General features: G+C 32.5%; 1 protein-coding gene across 1 annotated transcript; it reads left to right on the top strand.

The window, feature by feature from the left end:
• The first annotated feature begins 6,995 nt into the window (after window positions 1–6,995).
• On the top strand, window positions 6,996–11,225 carry LOC107903864 (uncharacterized). The gene is made up of 4 exons (XM_016830040.2): window positions 6,996–7,897; window positions 7,984–8,180; window positions 10,450–10,533; window positions 10,645–11,225. Exons 1-4 carry the CDS (start codon window positions 7,216–7,218, stop codon window positions 11,035–11,037), a joined length of 1,356 nt encoding a protein of 451 aa, XP_016685529.2. The 5' UTR covers window positions 6,996–7,215; the 3' UTR covers window positions 11,038–11,225.
• The last annotated feature ends 8,816 nt before the right edge of the window (window positions 11,226–20,041 follow it).

The raw sequence follows: 20,041 nt of genomic DNA, 5'->3' as shown, positions 1-20,041 counted from the left end.
CAGAAACCAAGACCACCTCGACACTTACGCTGACAGATGGAATCCCACCCTACCAAGGACATTTTTTATGACCACTAGAACATCCCTAAATAAACTGCCTTACTGAGCGCTCAATATCTTTACAGATTCCTTTTAGAATCAACATAGATTGCATGAAGTAATTCGAAATGGAAAGTAAGATAGACTACACCAAAGTTATTTTACCATCTATGGATAACTTCTGTGCGTCCCAATTTTGTAGCTTTCACCTCACCTTTTCAACCATAATGCCTAGGGTACTATTAGTAACCCTATCATGAAGAAGAGGTACCCCTAAGTAAACTCCAAGGTTCGAAACTTCTTGAAAACCACGCATTGAACTAATTTGATTACTCACATCCATTCCAATTCCCTTGGAAAAATAAATATTGCTTTTCCTTGCGTTGATTTTGTGTCTAGAAAACTTACAAAAATGATTCAGAACTGTCTCCAATAAACGAACTTGAACAGGTTCTGCCTTACCAAAAATAACCAACTTGTCAACAAAGAATAGATGGGAAAGAGCATGACTCGTTCTTGAGAGGTGTATTAGCCTCCACCTACCAACTTCAATTTCTGATCGAATAATATGGCCTAGCCATTCCATGGATAGAACAAACAGATATGGCGAAAGTGGACATCCTTATCGGATCCCCCTTACTGGCTTGAACTTCTGAGTAAGAATTCCATTCCAAAGAATTTGCATAGTAGAAGAAGATATGGTCGACATGATCACTTTTTGAAGGAAATCAGGTATCTAGGGAGCTTGTAAAAAGGCACCAATAAAATCCAAACTCACTTTGTCATAGGCCTTTTTGTTTTCTTCATATAGTGTGGATGACTTCCTGCACTATAATAATATTCTCAGAGATGTTGCGTCCGGCAATGAATCCGACTTGTTGTTAAGAAATAAAGTTGGGGAAAACCAACTTAAATTGGTTGGCAATCACTTTCATCACCAGCTTATACAGGATAAAGCAAAGACTAATGAGTCAAAATTGGCTGAAGCTTTCAGGACAATCTTTTTTCAGAATTAAAAAAATCAGAGTATTATTTAAATCTAAATCATTGGATTTGCCTACAAAAATTCCTTGTACCCACTCACAAACTGCACTACCAATGATATCATACTGGTTTTGGACACCCAATTAAAGGCTTATCAGACTTTGGAAATTCTGACCCAGCTCAAGAATTGGGTCAGCAAAAATGGACAACTTGCTAAGGAGATATGAGCCCAAATCATCCATTAAGGAGGAGAAGGACCAACCGTTTATAGAGGTGCCCAAATTAGCCACGGAAGACTTGGTAAAACATTGAAAATTAGCATCAAAATTCCTACATGTGACCGTCCAACTCATCTTCTTTTCAAGCTTTCTCTCACATGAATCAAACAAGAATCAAGTAAAAAGTTCAAAATCATCCACTCACTTTCCTTAAAAGCAAGGGTTGGCCACATGAGAAGAGATTTTGAAGGCTCTAATTTGCTAAAAATATTCTGCCTCTACAAGTATAAATAAGGGATATGTAATACCCCGAAAATTACTACAGTAAGAAAGTAAGATAATATCCTTAATATAGTAAAATAAGGAAATAAAGTGATAAAAAGGGTAATATTGAGTTATGTCAACATTAGGAAGTATATTATGACATATTAATTCAAGAAAGGATTAAATTACAAAAGTGAAAAAAAATTTGTTGCCCAAAAGTAAATACTCAAAATTTGAGGGGTTAAAGTGTAAATACAAAAAATTTAAAGGACCAATAGTGTAAATATTTAAGGGTGGAATAATCTAAAAACTAAGGAAAATGGATGAATTAGGACCAAATTGAAAAGGTGAAGAATTTTGAGGGACTAAATTGTAATTTTACCAAATTAAGTGATGACTCAAGGATGGAATTTCAAAAGATTATAAAGGGCAAAATGGTCAAATAGAGAGAGAGAATTCTAGAAGATAATGATGATTTTTGTGATATTTTTAATTAATTAATTAGATAAATGTTATTTAATTAAGATTTTATTAAGATTTTTAGTATTATTTTATTATTAAATGATTAATATAAAAGGGAGGAAAGATGATGAAAAATCATCATCTTTCCATGCAACCAACGTTAGAAGAGAAGAGAATAAAGAAAGTTTTGCTTTCTTTACAATTTGGTCCTTTCACCAAAAATTCACTATTTTCACCTAAAAATCAAAAGAATTTCCATAGCTTCCAAGAGAGAAAAATAATAAGGAGACAATGGGGAGCTAGAATGTCAAGTTAGATTTAAGAAATAGAAGTTGAGGAGAGAGAAAATCAAGTTAAAGATTGAAATTAATAGCATAAGGTAATAACATCAAGATTTCAATATATTTTTAAGTTTGTTATTTTTGAAAAATTATGGAAATGATGTTATAGTAGAGTTTTCTTAAATAAAGTCTTATTTTCTTGATATATTAGTGAAGGGAAATAAGTGAAAATGAAGGGAAATATTATAGAGAAAGGGAATAAGGGAGTTATAAATTTAGTAATCAACATCTTGCACTAAAACAGTTTTGGACAGCAGCAGTAGGTTAAATTTGAAAAATCACCATAAATTGTGGAAATTGAATTAGAGGATTAAAAAAACACAGAATTAAAGCTTATTAAGTGTAGTTTCTCATAAAAGAAATGGTGTAAGTAATGGAATTGTAAATCATGAGATATAATAAATTTTGTGAGACAAGGTCAGAATGAATTCGGGTTCCCCTTTTTTGACTTAGGAAAATCATAAAAAATTGAAAAAAAAATAATTAGAGGCTTAAATTTATATTTTTAAAACCCTGAATGAGTCTATTTTCAATAAAAACAAACAAAAACATCATCCAAATTCTGTACAAATAGATAATTAATTTTTAGTGAAGAGGGGTCGGAACTGTCAAATAGTGAAACAGGGAAAAATTTAAAGAATAAACTGTACTTATTGGCTAAACCAAAAATTCTGAAAATTTTATGGTAAGAAGATATGTGAGTCTAGTTTCATAGGAATTTATAGGATCTTAATTTGGAGTTTCGTAGCTCAATATATAAATAATTTAGTGACTATAACTCAAGCAGACAACTTTGAATTGATATATAAATAAATGATGGAATTATAGATAATGTTACATATAAGCATATTATACATTAAGGATGTGGAATGGAGAGGAGGAGGAGGAAAATAAATGATTATTCCACTAGCATGAGTTTTCATTAAAAATGGCCAATTAGCATGTTTTAGGTTCAAGGACTAAATTGAATAAAAGTAATATTTTAAGGGTAAATTGGTAAAAATGTCAAAAAGTGACCAAATTGCATGAAACAAATTTTTTTATTATTTAAATTAATAAATTGAATGAAATATTAATTTAGATCATGATTGGGTGGAAATTCGAGGAAAATAGAAAATTACCAAAATGTCCCTTAATTTTTGGTATTTCTGCAATTTAGTCTGGTAAGTTCGTGTAACTTGAATTATATTCTTAAATTCTTGAAATGTATGTTATTGATGTGAATATGATTTGAATGTTCATTGTATGAAAATTGATGAAATATTGATATATTTGATAAAAAGGGGAATAATGCATTGAATGGATGTATGAATGTTTATCACACTATCCATTAATTCTATCGATAATTTTGGATGTTTTGATTCTGGTTATAATGACATGTATGAGTTAAATTGGCCAACTTTAGCTCATTAATGTTTTGATTTTGATTGATTTTAAATATGAATGCTTGATGAAATGAAATTTTTGTAAATTAATTTGTAAACACCGGTAATGCTCTATAACCCTATTCTGGAGATGGATACGGGTTAGGGGTGTTACAGGATAGCTATTCATTCATTTCATTCATCCCTCATTCGTCATCTTTTCTCTCATTCTTCATCCTTTCACTTCCCATTTGAGAGAGCAACACCAGAGTTTGAGAAGAGCATTTTAGAAGTTTTTCTGAGTAGTAAAATTCAGCATTCTTGAAAGCAATTGTGCAAAGGAGCAAACCAAAAAGGAGGAGGAAAAGGAACACAAGTTGAGCTAACGGAAAAACACCGAATCTGTCTTCTAGTTTCTTTCCCTTTTTAACTTTTTATTTTATTTTGAACTGATGAACATGATTGCTAAATATTTTTCTGCTTTTAATTTAATTAAAATGACCTAATTTTGCTGCTGTTAGATTGATTACATTCTTTTAGCTTAAAATGTTATTATTATGTTAATGATGTTATGTGCTTTGATTGTTTATGCATTCAAATAGAAACATGAATATGCTACTCATGCATTATGAATGTAGGGAAGCAATTGAATTAATTATTTAATCCGAACAAGATTGTAATTAATTGACACAATATTTGAATGGTGCATATTTGATCTATTTATGATAAATTAGGTCAAAGTAGTAATAATATCAAAAGAAATTTATTACCTTGCATAACCTTAGATTAATGTGATTAAATTGTTTTAGTATAGATATATCACTGTTACTTCACATAATATGATGTCTACTTATGAGATTGTCAAGTTGAGTAAACATAGAAATATGCTTGAAAAATTTAATAATTAAATAAGTAGGACTTCATGGATTAATAAATAGCCGAATTGCCATGATTTATTTTCGTAACATCATTAACATTATTTTAATAATTCTAAGTTAAAAAAGACAATTAATCTAATTCTTTCATGTCATCGTAATTAAAACTTATGAATTTCTCCTTATTATTTTGTGTTTACCTTTCATTTATTTTTAGCATACTTAGTTAAATTTAGTTAAATTAATTAGTTAATTCAATCTACTCCCAATTATTCCCATCACCAATTTGCTAAGTTTTTGTTTTCACAATATTTGCCTATACAGTCCCTCGCACTTAAATTGTGTATGTATGTCTTCATGATCCGATCTTCGGTTTGATTATGTAAACATAAAAAAACTATAAAATTAATAATGTGACAACTTAATACTTAAATTAATTAAAATTAAAAATTTTAATAATATTTTCTTACCATTTGCAATTCAACGTCGTAAATGTGTCTAGCATCCAAACGAATATGTGACATTGACATTTTTAAAATTATAAAAATCAAATAAAATTAAATAAATTATGGAATATAAAATTAAAACAAAAAGAATTTCAAAGAAATTGAATGAAAATTTGGGAACTAAATAGTTGAGAGAATAAATAATTTGAGAGAATTGAGAGAATAAGATTTGAATGCAAAAGAAAAAAAATGAGTTGGGTTTAGTAAATAAACTAGCCGTTGGATTTTTGACTAATGAAAAAAATTATTGTTGGACGAAAACGTATTTAGTAGGATGCATTTTATGTTTCTCTTTTTAAAATCAACCTATTTTCTTAAATTTGAGAAAAATGACTTTGCTAAATAATTTTGGAAATTGACATTTTCTCTTAATTTTCCCAATGAGGAAATGCTTTTTCCCCTAAACCCAAAAGTTGAGGTTTAGTTATTTTTTACTTTTGCGACTTAAAGGGAAAATATAAAAAAAATCCATATTTACATTAACTAATTAAAAAGTATTTATAAATTTAGATTAATTTTTTATTATATTAAATTATTTAAATATAATTTATTATTATGTTAAATTATTTAAATGTTATTCAAAAATATCATTATATTTAAAATTTTAAAATATTTTATATATCATTAATTTTTCAAATAAATTATATTAATTGTTTAAATAATATTTAAAATTTATATTTCATATATTATATTAAATTATTTAAATATTATGTAAATTAATTAAATGTTACTTTCAAACATATGTCTGAAAACAACATTTTAATTTATCACTATAATTTTTTACAGCAATAACAGGCATTTGAAATGATCAAATCACATTTTTTCATAGTAATTTTTCCGCCAGCACTTTCTAAATGTATTTTTTAAAACAACAATGGATAAATAAGTCATACTGGATTTAGAATTTAAAATTTTAAAAATTATGATTTTATAGAAATGACTAGATTAAGATTTAAGGTTGGGTAAGATTTAAAATTTAAGGTTTGAGGTTTATGATTAGAATTGTTCATGAGTCGGGTCAGATTGGACCCTAATAAAATTCTAGGCCCGATTAATAGTTTTGGGCCTGAGTCGACTTGAAAAATGGGTTTAAATTTTTGCTCAAGTCCGACTCAGATAAAAATATTAAAACCTGGGCCTAACCCGACCCACCAGCATTAAAATTTGTTTATTTTATTTTTATATAAAAAATTAAAAAATATTATACATCAAATACACTACAGAAATTAAAATAAATGTTTCCTAATAAATTGAAAATAAATTAATAACATAATAGTGAAATGACAACAAAACAGTGGGAAAACTGTAGCAAAACAATAGTTTTTTTTTTTTGCAAATTCGGGTCAAGCCGTGCCTGAGCAAAAAACCCTTACCCAAGGCCTGATCTGTTTTCTAAACGGGCATTATTTTTTTATCCAAGCTCATTATTCGAGCCTATATTTTTACTCAAATCCTTCTACTTTTCGAGTAGGTTTTCGAAGCTTGACCCATGGACAAATCTATTTATAATATAAAATTTATTATTTAGGGTTTTAAAATATAAAATTTTAAGGTCTAAAGTTTTATAGTTTTTAATATATATTAATTTGATTAAAACTCAATCCTAAATTTAAGTTTGAAAAGAAAAAAAATGATAAACAATGGAAATTTGGTATTTGTTAGAGTTGGAAAAGTAGTAATTACTGTTAATTTGGTGTCTTATGATGTATTTTATTATTATTATATTTTAAAAAAATTAAAATAATTTTGATTTGAGTGGAATAATGGTTAAAATTTTTGTTAAATATTATAAAAAATAAAAATTATATTGTAGAATATATTATTATTAAATACTTAAAAATGACTTTTTAAGGTAAACTCTTCGTAAAAGAAAATAAAAAATCCGAAGTTAAACAGTTGATATTTCTATTTTATTTTCTCGTCGTTTATCTTCTTTTATCTATTTTTTTATTATTTTGTTGTAACTATTACTATTACTTGAACCAGTGGCTTACCCAAAAAAGCCTACATCAAAACCATTCACTTTCCCTTTCTTTTCCAAAAATCTCTCATCCCGCCGCCCACTACTACTACCACCACCACCACCACCACCACCACCTCCCAGTGGTGCTCTTCCAATCAGCGATCAGCCACCACCACAGTCAACCGCAACAACCCCTCAAATGGCGACCACTGCAGCAACAACAACAGTTGCCTCCGACGCAACAACCACCACTTCCTCCGACGGTCCAGTCCTTAGTCTCATCAACAAACGCATCCGTGCCTTACGCAAGAAATACAACCGCATCCTCCAGATGGAAGAATCCGTCTCCCAGGGCAAACCCTTAAACAAAGAACAAGAAGAAGTCCTCCGTTCAAAACCCTCCGTCTCCGCCCTTATCGACGAACTCGAGAAGCTTCGCCACCCTCTCTCCTCCGCCGTCTCCGAAGAAATCTCACTCGCTTTACAGCGTCAAACCATTTCCGCGGAAGAAACTACCTCGGAAGCCCAACAACAGCAGCAGCCGCCCAGTGAGCCCGATCATGCTGTTGAAGATCTCCTCAACCTGCTCTATTTCGGGTCGTTGTTCGATGTCAAGTCTCAGAATGATTTCACTTCGATGATGTTGACTCGGACGCACGAGAGGGGCTGTTGCCTGACTTACGATTATGTCACCGACGACGCTACCGATCTGCTTAGCGAGAAAGATTTGGATTCCATTTCGACGCTGAGTGGACTATTAACTTCACGCTCTGCTGATTCCAGTTTGTCTCACAAGAGCGCTTTGCACCGTTGCCTACACCATGCTAAGCTTTGGCTTTCCAACTCTGACCAGCCCATCGACCCCAATGCCGACGTCTCCTGTAATAAAGCACTCCATTTGTTTGGGGGGCGGGTTCTGTTTTTAAATTTCTGGGTTTTCTAACTTGGGCAGTTCTTTTTGTTTCAGATGCTGGGTTAAGAGAGAGGCTTAACAAGATTATGGCTTTGGATTACTTTACGACGACGCCGGAGATGAAGGCTCCAGTTGAAGTGGTTGCAGCAGCTGCTGCTGGGAGTTATACCACTTTCCAGGTTCCAGTGCAGAGTGTGCCCATTTCTGTGCCTCTTCAGGTGGAAGATTCTGTCGGGCAGTATCAGCAAAAGGTATTAACTTTGTTCTAGCTTAAGAAGAGGAATGAGGAGTTTCGTTATTGGATTTAACTTTGCATTTTATTTCTGATAAATGTTGTAGTATAAAATTCTTGACTTCCCTTTTGTTTCTATACTTTCAGCCTTGTTGAAATGATTGTTAATTTCTTCTAATAGTGAGTGTCGACATGAGAGAACTTAAGGGCATTGCATTCAAACTATTGTCATAGCTATTTTTTGTATCTGTATGCTTAAAAGGTTGAAGTGGAATCGTACTGGCTATCTATATTTTAGTATGCATAAAAAATGTTAGAACTCCATATATCTTTTACCTGACTTAACCAGTCTGTTAGGTTGCAAGATCGTTTGGACATCAACTTTTCAAAATCTATCAAGTCTCTTTTATTTATCTATTGTTTTATATATGCATATCATCGGAATAGAAATGAGAATTTAAATCCACCTTATGCATTGTTCTCCTTTTGCTAAGGTGGGAGGGGGTTGTTAAAGTAACATTTTTGGTATTGTTAGTGATAAAACTTGATGGAACACAGCTGAATAGGAAGGCTTTAGATCTGAGGTTAGGGTTAACTAGAATAAAAGAAACTAGGAAATTATGGAAGCTGAGAAGGATTTTTAAAGGGTTGATAGTTTGTACCAATGACTGGAAGAATTATTTGAATTTCTTGTTAGTTGTTTCTACTTGGTGACCAGTATATTGAATAGAAACTTTTAGAACCAATGAATATGATGATCTGTAGTTTGGGTTTTTTTTTTTTGTCAAGTTGTTTGTACTCAACAAATATGGCGATAAGAATTGAGAAATTTTTACTCGTGAATTTTTTAAAACTGATTGATTCTCTGGGCTTTGGCTACATGCAAATGGCTTTGAAAACCAGTATCCTGCCTGTTTTCCTTTGACTTCTTTATACCACCTGTGTATATGTCCTATTTGGATGTTGACAGAGGTTATTCTGAACTCCCTTTATTTGTTATTTATGCACCATGTATGTGTTGCATTCTGAACGTTGATTCTTTAGCATAAAGCTTTTGGACTTTCTTGGCCACTATTAATTGTATTATATTTCAGGATTGGTAGTAGCAATAAAATATTGTTGGTGATGGGTTTACTAAGTTATTGGTGGCCGTGACTATGTCCAAGTCAGCTAAACGTTGGGTTCTAAAAAATTTGTCCAATTTGAATAATGTTTCAAATTCTAAATTTTTGTCACAATAAGTATTCTTGCTCATTCATGTCATCTCATTATCTTTACTAGTATCCCTCTATTAATATATAGCTTAAGGGGGAACGGAATGATCTGTAGTCTTTTCTATTTATTCATTTTAGCAGTGGATTGTTGTAATTCTCAGCATGTTTGATTGAATTCATTCATATGATTTTCCCTTCACTTCAGATTCTTTCAATTTCTGTTGGTTTGCTTGCTTTGTGATCACCCTTAGAACAGTCTCAAGCGGCATGCTGTAGTTTTGTTAGTTTTAGGTGAAATTTGAGGAGGATGTGGGAAAAGACGAGGTTATTTAGATTTTATTTTAGAAAAGAATCTTGGTATTCAAGTTGCAAATTTAGAAGTTGGCTCAGAAATAATACATGGCCAATTTGTTTGGTGAAGCTCTTTTAGCAGGAAGGAATAAAAACATGTTTTTCATTTGGAGAAACTGAAAGATCTTGAGTATTAGGTTGGTTTGTGTAGTATGGATTCATGTATTGGGTAATGGAACACAAAACTGAAACTTGAATGGCCTAAAGCAGTCAAGTTTTTGAGAGGGGATGACTGAAGAAAAACAGAGGGTTGTCTTAAGTTTCTGCTTTCAGTTTATCATGGAAAGCTTTGAGATACTAGGAATAGGGTGTAAACTGTTTTGGATTAATCTGTATGGGGGTATTTAAATGATTCTTAAGATTCAGACCCATATAATATATTGGTCTCCAGAATAAAATATCTTTTGGTAGGTGGTTCTCTCTGTCATTATGTAACTAGGCGATGCTTGTAGATTTTTATGTGGTGGTGAGATAGGAATGAATCAATAGGCAGGATTTGCGTGACCGGGATGTGATGCTTCTGAGTTTCATATTCCTTAGCCTGACATTGGACTTGATGTTTATTTTTTGTGACTATTCTTTTTTCAGGCCTCATTTCTGGTCAATACATGTTATTTGTTTTGTATTAACATGTTTAAATTTCATTCGGAGCTGTCTTCCCCCTGTTGGTTTTATGAATTCAAATGAGGTTATGTTTTTAAGTTATTTTCCTATTCGATGTAGGAAGAAGATGCATTTAATTATCAAGAACCTGAGATACTTGAGACAAGTGACAATCAATTTAGTGTCGCAGAAGAACATCAGAAGGTGACTTCAGTTAGCTATACCATTAGATATGTTTCAGTTAGCTATACCATTAAATATGTTCTTTTATGATTTCATTTATTTGGTTTAACATACGAAGCTTGTGCTCTTCAGGATGAAGTGGAGATGGAAAATCCTGCAGAGGATATTGCAGTTCAACAAGGTGGGAAATTATCTGTGGATACAGACGACCAGAGAAATGTAGAACCCAAGGAGCAACAGTATGTTCCTCGAAGACCCTATCACAACCAAAGAGGGAGTCGTGGTACTGGGGGTGGTCGTAGGGGTTACTCCAATGGCCGTGGAGGTCGAGGCAGTGGAAGGGGTGGCGGAGCCTACCAAAATGGTCGTAGCCAATATTATGATCAGCCGGGCAACAACTACTATTCTAGGAGCTATCATAACAACCGGGGGAGGGGTGGAAGAGGCGGTGGCCATGCTTACAACAATCATGGGTCGGCAGTTCAGGGTGGTCACGCCTCTGCTGATGTAGGTGTTGCCTCATAACAGCTTTATGTGGAGTATCCAGAGGTGGGTGGTGAAGATGTACTCTTTTTCTTTTGTCTTTTTGGTGTGCATGAAAAGCATGTTTTGAATGTGGGTTCATGTTTATATGGTACCATCCGTTTACTCCTTTTGTAGTTGGGTTAATTAATGACTTTGGAAATCATTTAAAAACCGAAGACTTCTGGCAATTATCCTTTTTGCTTTAACTTGCAATTTGTGTTATGGACTGGCATTTCGACCCGTCCATCTTCGCAATTTTATTCACTGAAAACTAGGTTGGGCTGGGTTTAGGTCAGGTCTTTTTTGATACACAACATATATATTCGCTCAAGCCCGAAACTGTTTTTCTTCGAAATGATTAACATAATAATGTTTGGGTACGTTAATATTATCTAAAAACATCCTTCGTTTTGTCAAAAATATTTACTAATTTTATACTTTTATTGAAAGTTTAAATGTAAATTATTTAACTTTATATTTTAATCATTGACGTTCTAATATTATATATTTAATTTTTATTATAAAAATTAGCAATATACGGTAAAATTGCAAAACAGGTTGTGCCAAATTTGATTTATTCTTTTCGGAAGTATTAAAGTATAGTACAATCAATAAATAATTCGAGTAACAAGTATGTAATCATAAATAATTTTGTCAAAGTTGTGATTCTTAGAAATTAATTGGATGTAATTTTAGGTTTTAACAAATTTTGGGATATGTAATTAGATTGTGGACTATCATCTCCACACATGTTCTATTTCAAATTTATGTAACCTATTTTGTGGCAAATCCTAGAGAATTGAGACATCCAAAATCGATTGAGACGATGCGAACCCAACCTAGCCAATTGACAAAAGATCGACAATGGGTCAAGCAACAAAAGTTGACAATGGTCAATGGTGGTCGACCGAAGATGGCCTAAATGATGACGTTGACTACGACTGCAACGAAGACCTATGGTGGCGACAACAGTTCGACGATAGATCCCCTCAATGATTTTTCAAGTTTTTTTTAGGTTCCGGAAAACTCAAAACCTGGGTATTTGGCTTTCACCTAGAAGATCCAAATAATGCTTTGGGGGTAATAATTGTAATTTTTATTATTTAATTTTGTAGGATGGAATCATGGATACTTTGGCTGGTTAGAGTCATTTAATTTTATGCTTTTCTATGATAGCATGATTATATTTAAATTGACTGAAAAACTATGTTCATGCATATATATGATAAGCATGCCATGTAGTTTAGGAAAAGAATGCCACATGTACTTGTCATGACATTTTAATCACTTGTGATTGAAACTGAAAATAAAAAACCCTGTATGTTTTCTAAAAGATTGAGTGGAAGGTCTCTGAACAAGACTTGCAACCTCCATCAGTGGTCTCTTGTGATGACATGATAATTTGTCAATGTTAAGGTAGGTATTGTCATGTGGATTTCACTGAGATTTCCTAAAAAAGGAAAAAAGATAACTATCTTGTGATAGAATATGATAATTTGTCAGCCCTAACGTAGGTATTATCATGTTAAATTCATTGAAAAAGGTTTTTTTTTGTAGAGGACAACTAGTCATACATGTTACTCATTAAGATTGTCCCAAGATGACTTATTTGTGGTACATGGAATGATAAATGTTGAGTTGATGGTTATATACTCGAGATCATTCTAGTTAAGTAACTTTGCATGAAGCTCTACTTAAGTTAAATGATGGCCAAATGTGAAATGATTATTAGTATGTGTGGATACCTAAGGATTAGGTTCACATATTATTGGATGGAAATCCCTGTTTTTACTAGTTGATTAAGATTGCCCTAAGGTGACTTAATTCAATAGGTGTAGGAATTATCATTGCAATCGCTTGCAAATGTTTCCAAGGTTTAATGTAAGATGCAAGCATCATCTTAATGTATATTGAATGTTGCAAAAGTTATTCAAATATTTGCTTAATACAAAGTTGATAATGAATGGATGTTTTTTTAATTCGAAAATGACATTTACTATTCACTAAACATACTTACTGAAAACAAATTGAACGAAATTAACAATAAGGAATGGAAAAAGAACCTCATGATTGTCCTAAGCTGTGAAAAACTCAAAATAGTTCTTGATTATAAATGCCCTTCGACCACTCAAGCTAAAGCGAGAAAACGTTGGGAGGAGTTTAATGAGATAACTCGTTGCTACATGCTGGAAAGCATAACCAACTCCCTTTATAAGCAATTGGAGAGATGTAAGATTGTTAAAGTGATTTTAGGCAAATTAGAGGATAGGTTTAGATGCCAAGTTGCCTTGGCTCGATAGTTGACTATAACTAGTGTTATGAATGCCTGACAAAAACCCGATACTCCAACCAAACACCAAATGATTACTCTTATGAGTTACTTTGTCGAGGCTAAAAATATTGAGGCCAACCTAGAACGAAACATACAAATTGAAATGGTGTTTAAAAGCTTGTCCAAAGACTCTGTAGGCTTTAGGGCCTCTAATAACCTAGGAAACAAGAATTCGATTCTTACACAACTCATGAAGGAGTTACAATTGTATGAGTTGATATTGAATGATAGTCAACTGATTCGAAAAGCAAAAGCAAACTTAGCAGTTGCTTTTTCCTTTAAAGGGAAGAGAAAGCATGCTAACAGAAACAAGGTTAAGTCTTTTGGGCAACCTAAAGTGGAAAGGAAGAGAACCAAGAAGCCTAAAGACTTATCTAAGTAAAAGTGTTTCTTTTGCAGCAAGAAATGACGCTTCAAGCCAATTAAAAAGAGTGGAAGGATTACCTAGCTATTAAGGGCAACCGTGTGAAACTCTTTATGATAGAAAATTGCTTAGAGGAAGATTTAATAGACCAATGAGTCATTTATTTTAGAGCTACTAACCATCTGTGTGTTTCTCTACAAGGGTTCGAGGAAGGGAAAGATCTTAGAGATAAGAGTGTATCATTACGGACTAGAGATCAAACAAGTGTGACAACTGAAGTAGTAGGAGATATACATCTTTATTTTGATAATTTTAATAAGATTGTTTTGAAAGACATTTTCTATGTCCGAGTTTCAAAAGAAACTTAATTTCTGTTGTATGTTTATTAAAAAATGACTTGACCATAGCTTTTAATAATAGTGTTGCGATATTTAGAAATCGTAATCTTACATATGATGGATAGATTTCTAATAATCTCTATTTTATCAAACCAAAGATGGACACTGCTTAAAACTGAATTAACGAATAAAAGACTTAAAACTTTTAACTCTAACGGAGCAGATATTTGACATTTGAGACTTGATTATATTAACCAAGAATGAATCACTAAACTTGTGAAAGATGATGTTGGAAAAAATCTGATTCGAAAACAATTTTCTTGCACAATGGAAAATTAAAATTTTGAAAATCGAGTTGATTTTCAAAATTTATAGCAATAAACCTTTTACTGAAATATCATTTATTTTTTCAGCTAGACGAAACCTCGTCGTTCCTAGCTTTCAACTAAATGACCTTCTCCATTATTCTTGTACTACGAACTACTTTGAGTGTGGGCTCGAACAAACTCGAATCAAACACAGAACCCGTAACACCCATATATCATTATTTAAACAAAAACTAAGGAAATTAGGACTAAATTGAGAGGATTAGCAAGCTGTCAGACCCCACTGGGTAAATAAAAAATTTTAGTGGCCAACATTCGAATAGTTGTATCTCAACCTTGATTCGATTAGGATATAACCAATTGGGTCCAAAGTAAGAGACATAATAATTAGGATTGAATAAGAGACATAATAATTAGGATTGAATGGTGGCAATGGCCTGTGGAGACCGTGTTGAGGGAGTATATATAGGTATGTGTGTGTGTGTATGTGTGGGAATGTAATTCCTCTCAATTCTGCTTCCCAAATCTTTTTCTTTAAGCATCATCTTCTTCAGCCGCCCTAAAGATGAAGAGGATGTAGTTGAAGGAAGTTCTGCATGTTGCAACCATTGTACGGATTTGAGTCTAGAAGTAAAAAGATTGGGAATTGGTAAATTTCCTTATCCCTTTCGACTTGTGGATTGAAGAAAATAAGTAGAGTAAGAAAACTCAAAGTGTTTGGATAATTGTGGAATCTGGATCTTAAGGGTTGAACACCTTTAGTTTAACATATACATGGTTTTCATGCCTAGCTGCCAAAACGAAGGAGGCTCTAGCGTTCGAAGAAGCTAAGCTAAAGAGGCAAGAAAACAAAGTGAGTTTCCACTTTCCATTTCTGGTATGTTGTATGTTGACCAGTGAAGGTTGATGGCATAAAGATGAGTAGGATTATATGCATCCACCAGCATATCGTTATTAAAGTAATGGTTTTGAATTGCATGAAATGCATGTGTATATATATACATAAATGTACTAAGGAATAACAAAGAGGATTATTAAAAGGGTTTAGAAGGAAATAAGATTGAGAAACAAGGGGTGAATCTATTAGATACCGCCATACGGTGTTGCTGTATGCACCCGTAATGAGCGAAGCTTCAGGCCTTGTGGTGTTCGAGCATCATGGTTAGGACGGTGACTGGAGGAATGGATGAAATGTAACGAGAAAAGTAGATAAAAGATCATGGCTAGGCTATGGATTTGATTGAAGGATATACACAAAAATAATGAGTAAGACCATAGCTAAAAGATGTTATGATATCATGATAAAAGAGAGTAAGACCATAGCCGAAAAATGTTATGATATCATGATAAAAGTGAGTAAGACCATAGCCGAAAAATGTTATGATATCATGATAAAAGTGAGTAAGACTATGGCATCATATAAAAGCATGCCAAAATGGTAAATAGGATTAAGACCATGACTAAAAGACGATATGGCATCATTTGGTAGTTTGTCGGGACTTTAAACACGGGGTAGTCTGCTGGGATTGTAACATGGGGAAGTCCGCCAATGTGTATAGACATGAAGATTGTCAAGGGTGACAGTGGAGTTTGCGTGTGACTAGATTGATAAGTCATAAGAAGAAATGATTTGTCATACCCCAGAAGTGGCAGATCAAAAAAGATGATAAGGTATGTATGTATTCTGTTTGGCGCACTGTGGGAGCATGATCCGCCACCCTATCGGCTTGCTGACGGGTCAGAGTATTGATGCATATTAGCGTTAAAGTATCCGTCCATTAGTAGTATCTAAGGGTTTAATTATAGGGTATCTTCAAGCAAAAAAATATTAGAAAGCATTGGCTCAGCATTAAGAGCTTATCAAGTGTATGAGAAAGTTGTGGGAGATTTGATTGGTTTTAAGATAATGCCATACATGAGTCACCACCAAGGTATAGTACGCCGGTTTACATGAGCACTGTTCTAGTTGTTTTTTGTAACAGAATTAGTTGGGAGTTAATTGGATTAATTAGACCCTTTCTATGACTGGTCAAACAATAACGAAGGTCTTCACTAGATTCTCCATACCTTTCCTTAGATTTTTGTGGGAAATTAGGAAGATTTGGGTTAGGTAAGCATTGTCACTTGTTAAAGTCCTTAGTAAGGGGACAATGAGTTTATATCTAGTAAGGGAGAATACATTCTATATGACTTTACTTTCTACCTTATGTTCTTGTTTTTATTTCAACCTAAACATTCTCTTTTTCTTTGATAAGATAAGGCTCATACCTCGTTTAATCAAGGGATGATTTAACCTTTTGGTAAGTCTTATATCCCTGTATGTTATGATTTTTGATGAGTAAGAATGATAAAAGGTGTGAAAACAGTAGGGTGCGAGTGAAAGGCCCTGCACGGGGGTTGCACATAGTTGCAACGTTAGTAAACTATCAATAAATTAGGAATCTAATGAAAATTCCATGATCTTGTAAACAATTGCTACTATTGGATTGGGAAGGACAATCAAAATAGAAACTCCAAGTCGAAGTAAAGGTGAGTCTCTGGTGAGTCACTGGACTCGAGTTCTGCATGATATATTATGATGATTCCTTGTACGATCGATGTTTATATAGATGTTCATATCTTCTTGAGAAGTTTTTGTATTTATGAATGGTTGTGCGTATTCTTTGTGAAACATTTTTATGTATGTACTTAAGTGTATGATGCAGTGCATGAATATAACAATGTATGGTAAGCATGCTTGGGAAATTATGTGTTAGGAAGTATGATTCTGTTAAGATTATGAGTCAAATTTTTGTATATGCGTCCATTATGTTATTTGAGTAATGCATGGCCAAGTATGGTTGGCAATAAGGGGGTCCGGGCAGAGTGTCGGGAAAGTATGTGATACGATGAAGGACCCCACGGTGGTGCTTTGATAACATCCGCCAAGACAGTAAACATGAAGGCCAATATGGCAAGCATGTAGTTCACCGAGACTGTAAACACAAGGTTCACCAGGACAGTAAACACGAGAAAAGGCCAGTATGGTAGGTATGTGAAAGACTGTCACGTGATTACGTGCAAGTGTACATAGTCGTACAAGTAATAAGTAGTAAGTAAAGAGTATCGTCTCTACAGGGATTGTTGTGTAAATTATTTGCAAAGTTAACTATAAACAATTTGAAAGAATTTAAGTAAAAAAAATATTGTTGATGAGAGTCGAAAATAATGTTAAGGATGTAATCAGATTTCAAATACCCACAAAATTAAACAACAAACCTTGACGAAGATAATTGCAACAGAAAGATTAAACACAAGATTTAATAAAACACAACATATATAGACTAGAATAAATATTTCACTTAATAAGAGTTCATTGACAATCATAAAAGGAATATCATGAAGGATTGTGGCAACATGAAAACTCATTAAACCAAATTTTAATTAAGGCATATATAGGCTTCTCTTGAAGTCCTATTATGTTCCTAAGTTATTACGCATTTGTTTATGTCAAAACTAATATAGAAATCACCTTTTTGGGCATTTATACAGTTTATGCATATAACAATCATCTTTTGATACCGACGTGAAATGTACCATTTAGGTAATTTGTCTATTAACTATTACCTCTTCTCAGATTAAACAATTAATTCATTAACTTACAAATGTTGGACATACATTTACAAGTATTAACATGAATTAAACCTAAATGAATGAAAAAATCATTTGCAAAAAATATTAACAATGCAAAAACCAATTAACTCAAATCATGATTCATACTTATTCTGAATAAACAAAATTAAGTCATGTAATATTAAATTGAAAACGTAAAGATGATATGCAAACTTGTCTTTCAACACAGTAAACATCAATTAATAATAAAGAGAAAGGGAAGAAGAGTAGCCGAGGGGGGTTATCCATGGCCAGTTCACAATAGGAACATAAAACAATCAAATTGTGGGGGGTTATCTGCGATTGCTCATTGCGGCTTCCTATGGTGGCTCTCCTCTATGTCTTTGCATTAAATCACCAAAATGCTCTAAAGTCATCTTTCTCTGAATGCTCTCATTTTCGGCAAGTGAATTGCCTTACTTTATGGCAAATGAGTGTTTAGCAAGCCATGAGAAAGACAAGAACACTCAAAGATTTTTTTTTTCAAAACTGGTGTGTTTGATGAATGAAATGAAACATCCTTTTATAGCCTTCTAGCCCCCAACGTCCCTTGTTATTTTTAGCAAGGGAATCCTTGATTTCCTGTCCCTTTAGTGATGTACCTTGATGTGAGGAAGAGTGGGTTGAGACTTGATAATTTTAGTAAGGAGCTTGGCTTATTTTTCTCCTTGTATGGCCGACCTTTTAATGGTAAAAGGGGGTTGATTTTGACTTTTAATCGTTGGACCATCGTCGATCTTTTTTTGGTTAGCTGGGTCGGGTTTGTGTCGTCTTGATCAATTTGGGATGCGTATCGGTTCATCAAAAAAAAATCTGTGGCATAATACTTATGTTCGTTTTTGGCTCACATGAATTATTCTAAAAATAAATAAAATAATTCCTACATGGAGATGATAGTCCACGATCTAATTACATATCCCAAAAAAATTAATAATAATTACAACCAAAATTTTAGGAATAACAACTTTGAAAAAATTACTTTATAATGTAAATATTAAAATTATAAAAATACATTCATTCACATACATAATCCAAAACATGCTAATAATTACAAGAATGTCACATCTTATCAAAGATTAACCAAATATGAAAAAAAAGTAAATTTCGATATTGGTTTATAGTATAAACATAGCACAACCTAACTCTTATACCAATTGTTGGAAAAATTAGGTTCGAATATGGTTTTCTTGCTCAACAGAAAAGAAAAAATATTGTAAACCGAGTCATTTTGTGATATTTATAACAATAAACTTTTCTTGAAATAATACATGTGCTTTGAACGAGAGACGTTCCCAATTGTCAACCGAATGACCTTCTCTACTATTCTTATATCACGAATTATTTTAAGTGTGGGCTCAAAAAATTTCGAGTGAAATATAGAACTAAAAATAATTTTATTTACTTTCAATAGGAGAGAAAATCTCTCTCTTAATAGAAACTGGTAGAAATAAATTCTAACTATTTTTGGGGAGAATGACAATATCTCAAAATTGAAACATCCCTACTTTTTTTAAAAAAAAGAGAAGAATATTTATGGTAGAAATCCTTGAATAAGTGATCTATAAATAAATAGTAGTATAAGAAATTGTGATCATTTTTAGAGAAAACTGTCAGACATGAAAACACAGAGGATTATTAGTAGGAGTATATGGTTAAGTTAAAAATCCAGTATCGAGTTTAGAGATTAAATTGAATAAGTTAGAAAAGTATAGAGACTAAAGTGTAATTATCCTATTTTTATTTTGATGGAAAGGACTTAATGACAATTTTTCTATTACTTAAAAAAATCAAAAGTTTCATGATGGCTTTAAATGATATTTTCATTAAATAATTATTATTTAACATTTTATTTAAAATAATAATAATTTATTAAATATTATAATATATATAAAAAGAGAGAAAGATAAGTTCTTTCTCATCTTTCCCACGAAATATTGGGGAAAAATAAAGAAGAAAACCCTTTTCATCATTTTCCATCAATTTCAAGCTTAAG

The sequence above is a fragment of the Gossypium hirsutum genome, chromosome D05 (assembly GCF_007990345.1).
Source record: "Gossypium hirsutum isolate 1008001.06 chromosome D05, Gossypium_hirsutum_v2.1, whole genome shotgun sequence".
NCBI lineage: Eukaryota > Viridiplantae > Streptophyta > Magnoliopsida > Malvales > Malvaceae > Gossypium > Gossypium hirsutum.
Note: the sequence above shows the minus strand (reverse complement) of the source record. Positions and strands in the feature narration are given on the sequence as shown.

Excerpts from the sequence above, each read along its gene's own strand:
- LOC107903864 (XM_016830040.2), top strand. The coding sequence starts at position 7,216 with ATGGCGACCACTGCAGCAACAACAACAGTTGCCTCCGACGCAACAACC. Across the intron at positions 7,898-7,983 it reads CCCCAATGCCGACGTCTCCT|ATGCTGGGTTAAGAGAGAGG; the intron begins GTAATAAAGCAC and ends TTTTTGTTTCAG. Across the intron at positions 10,534-10,644 it reads TCGCAGAAGAACATCAGAAG|GATGAAGTGGAGATGGAAAA; the intron begins GTGACTTCAGTT and ends TGTGCTCTTCAG.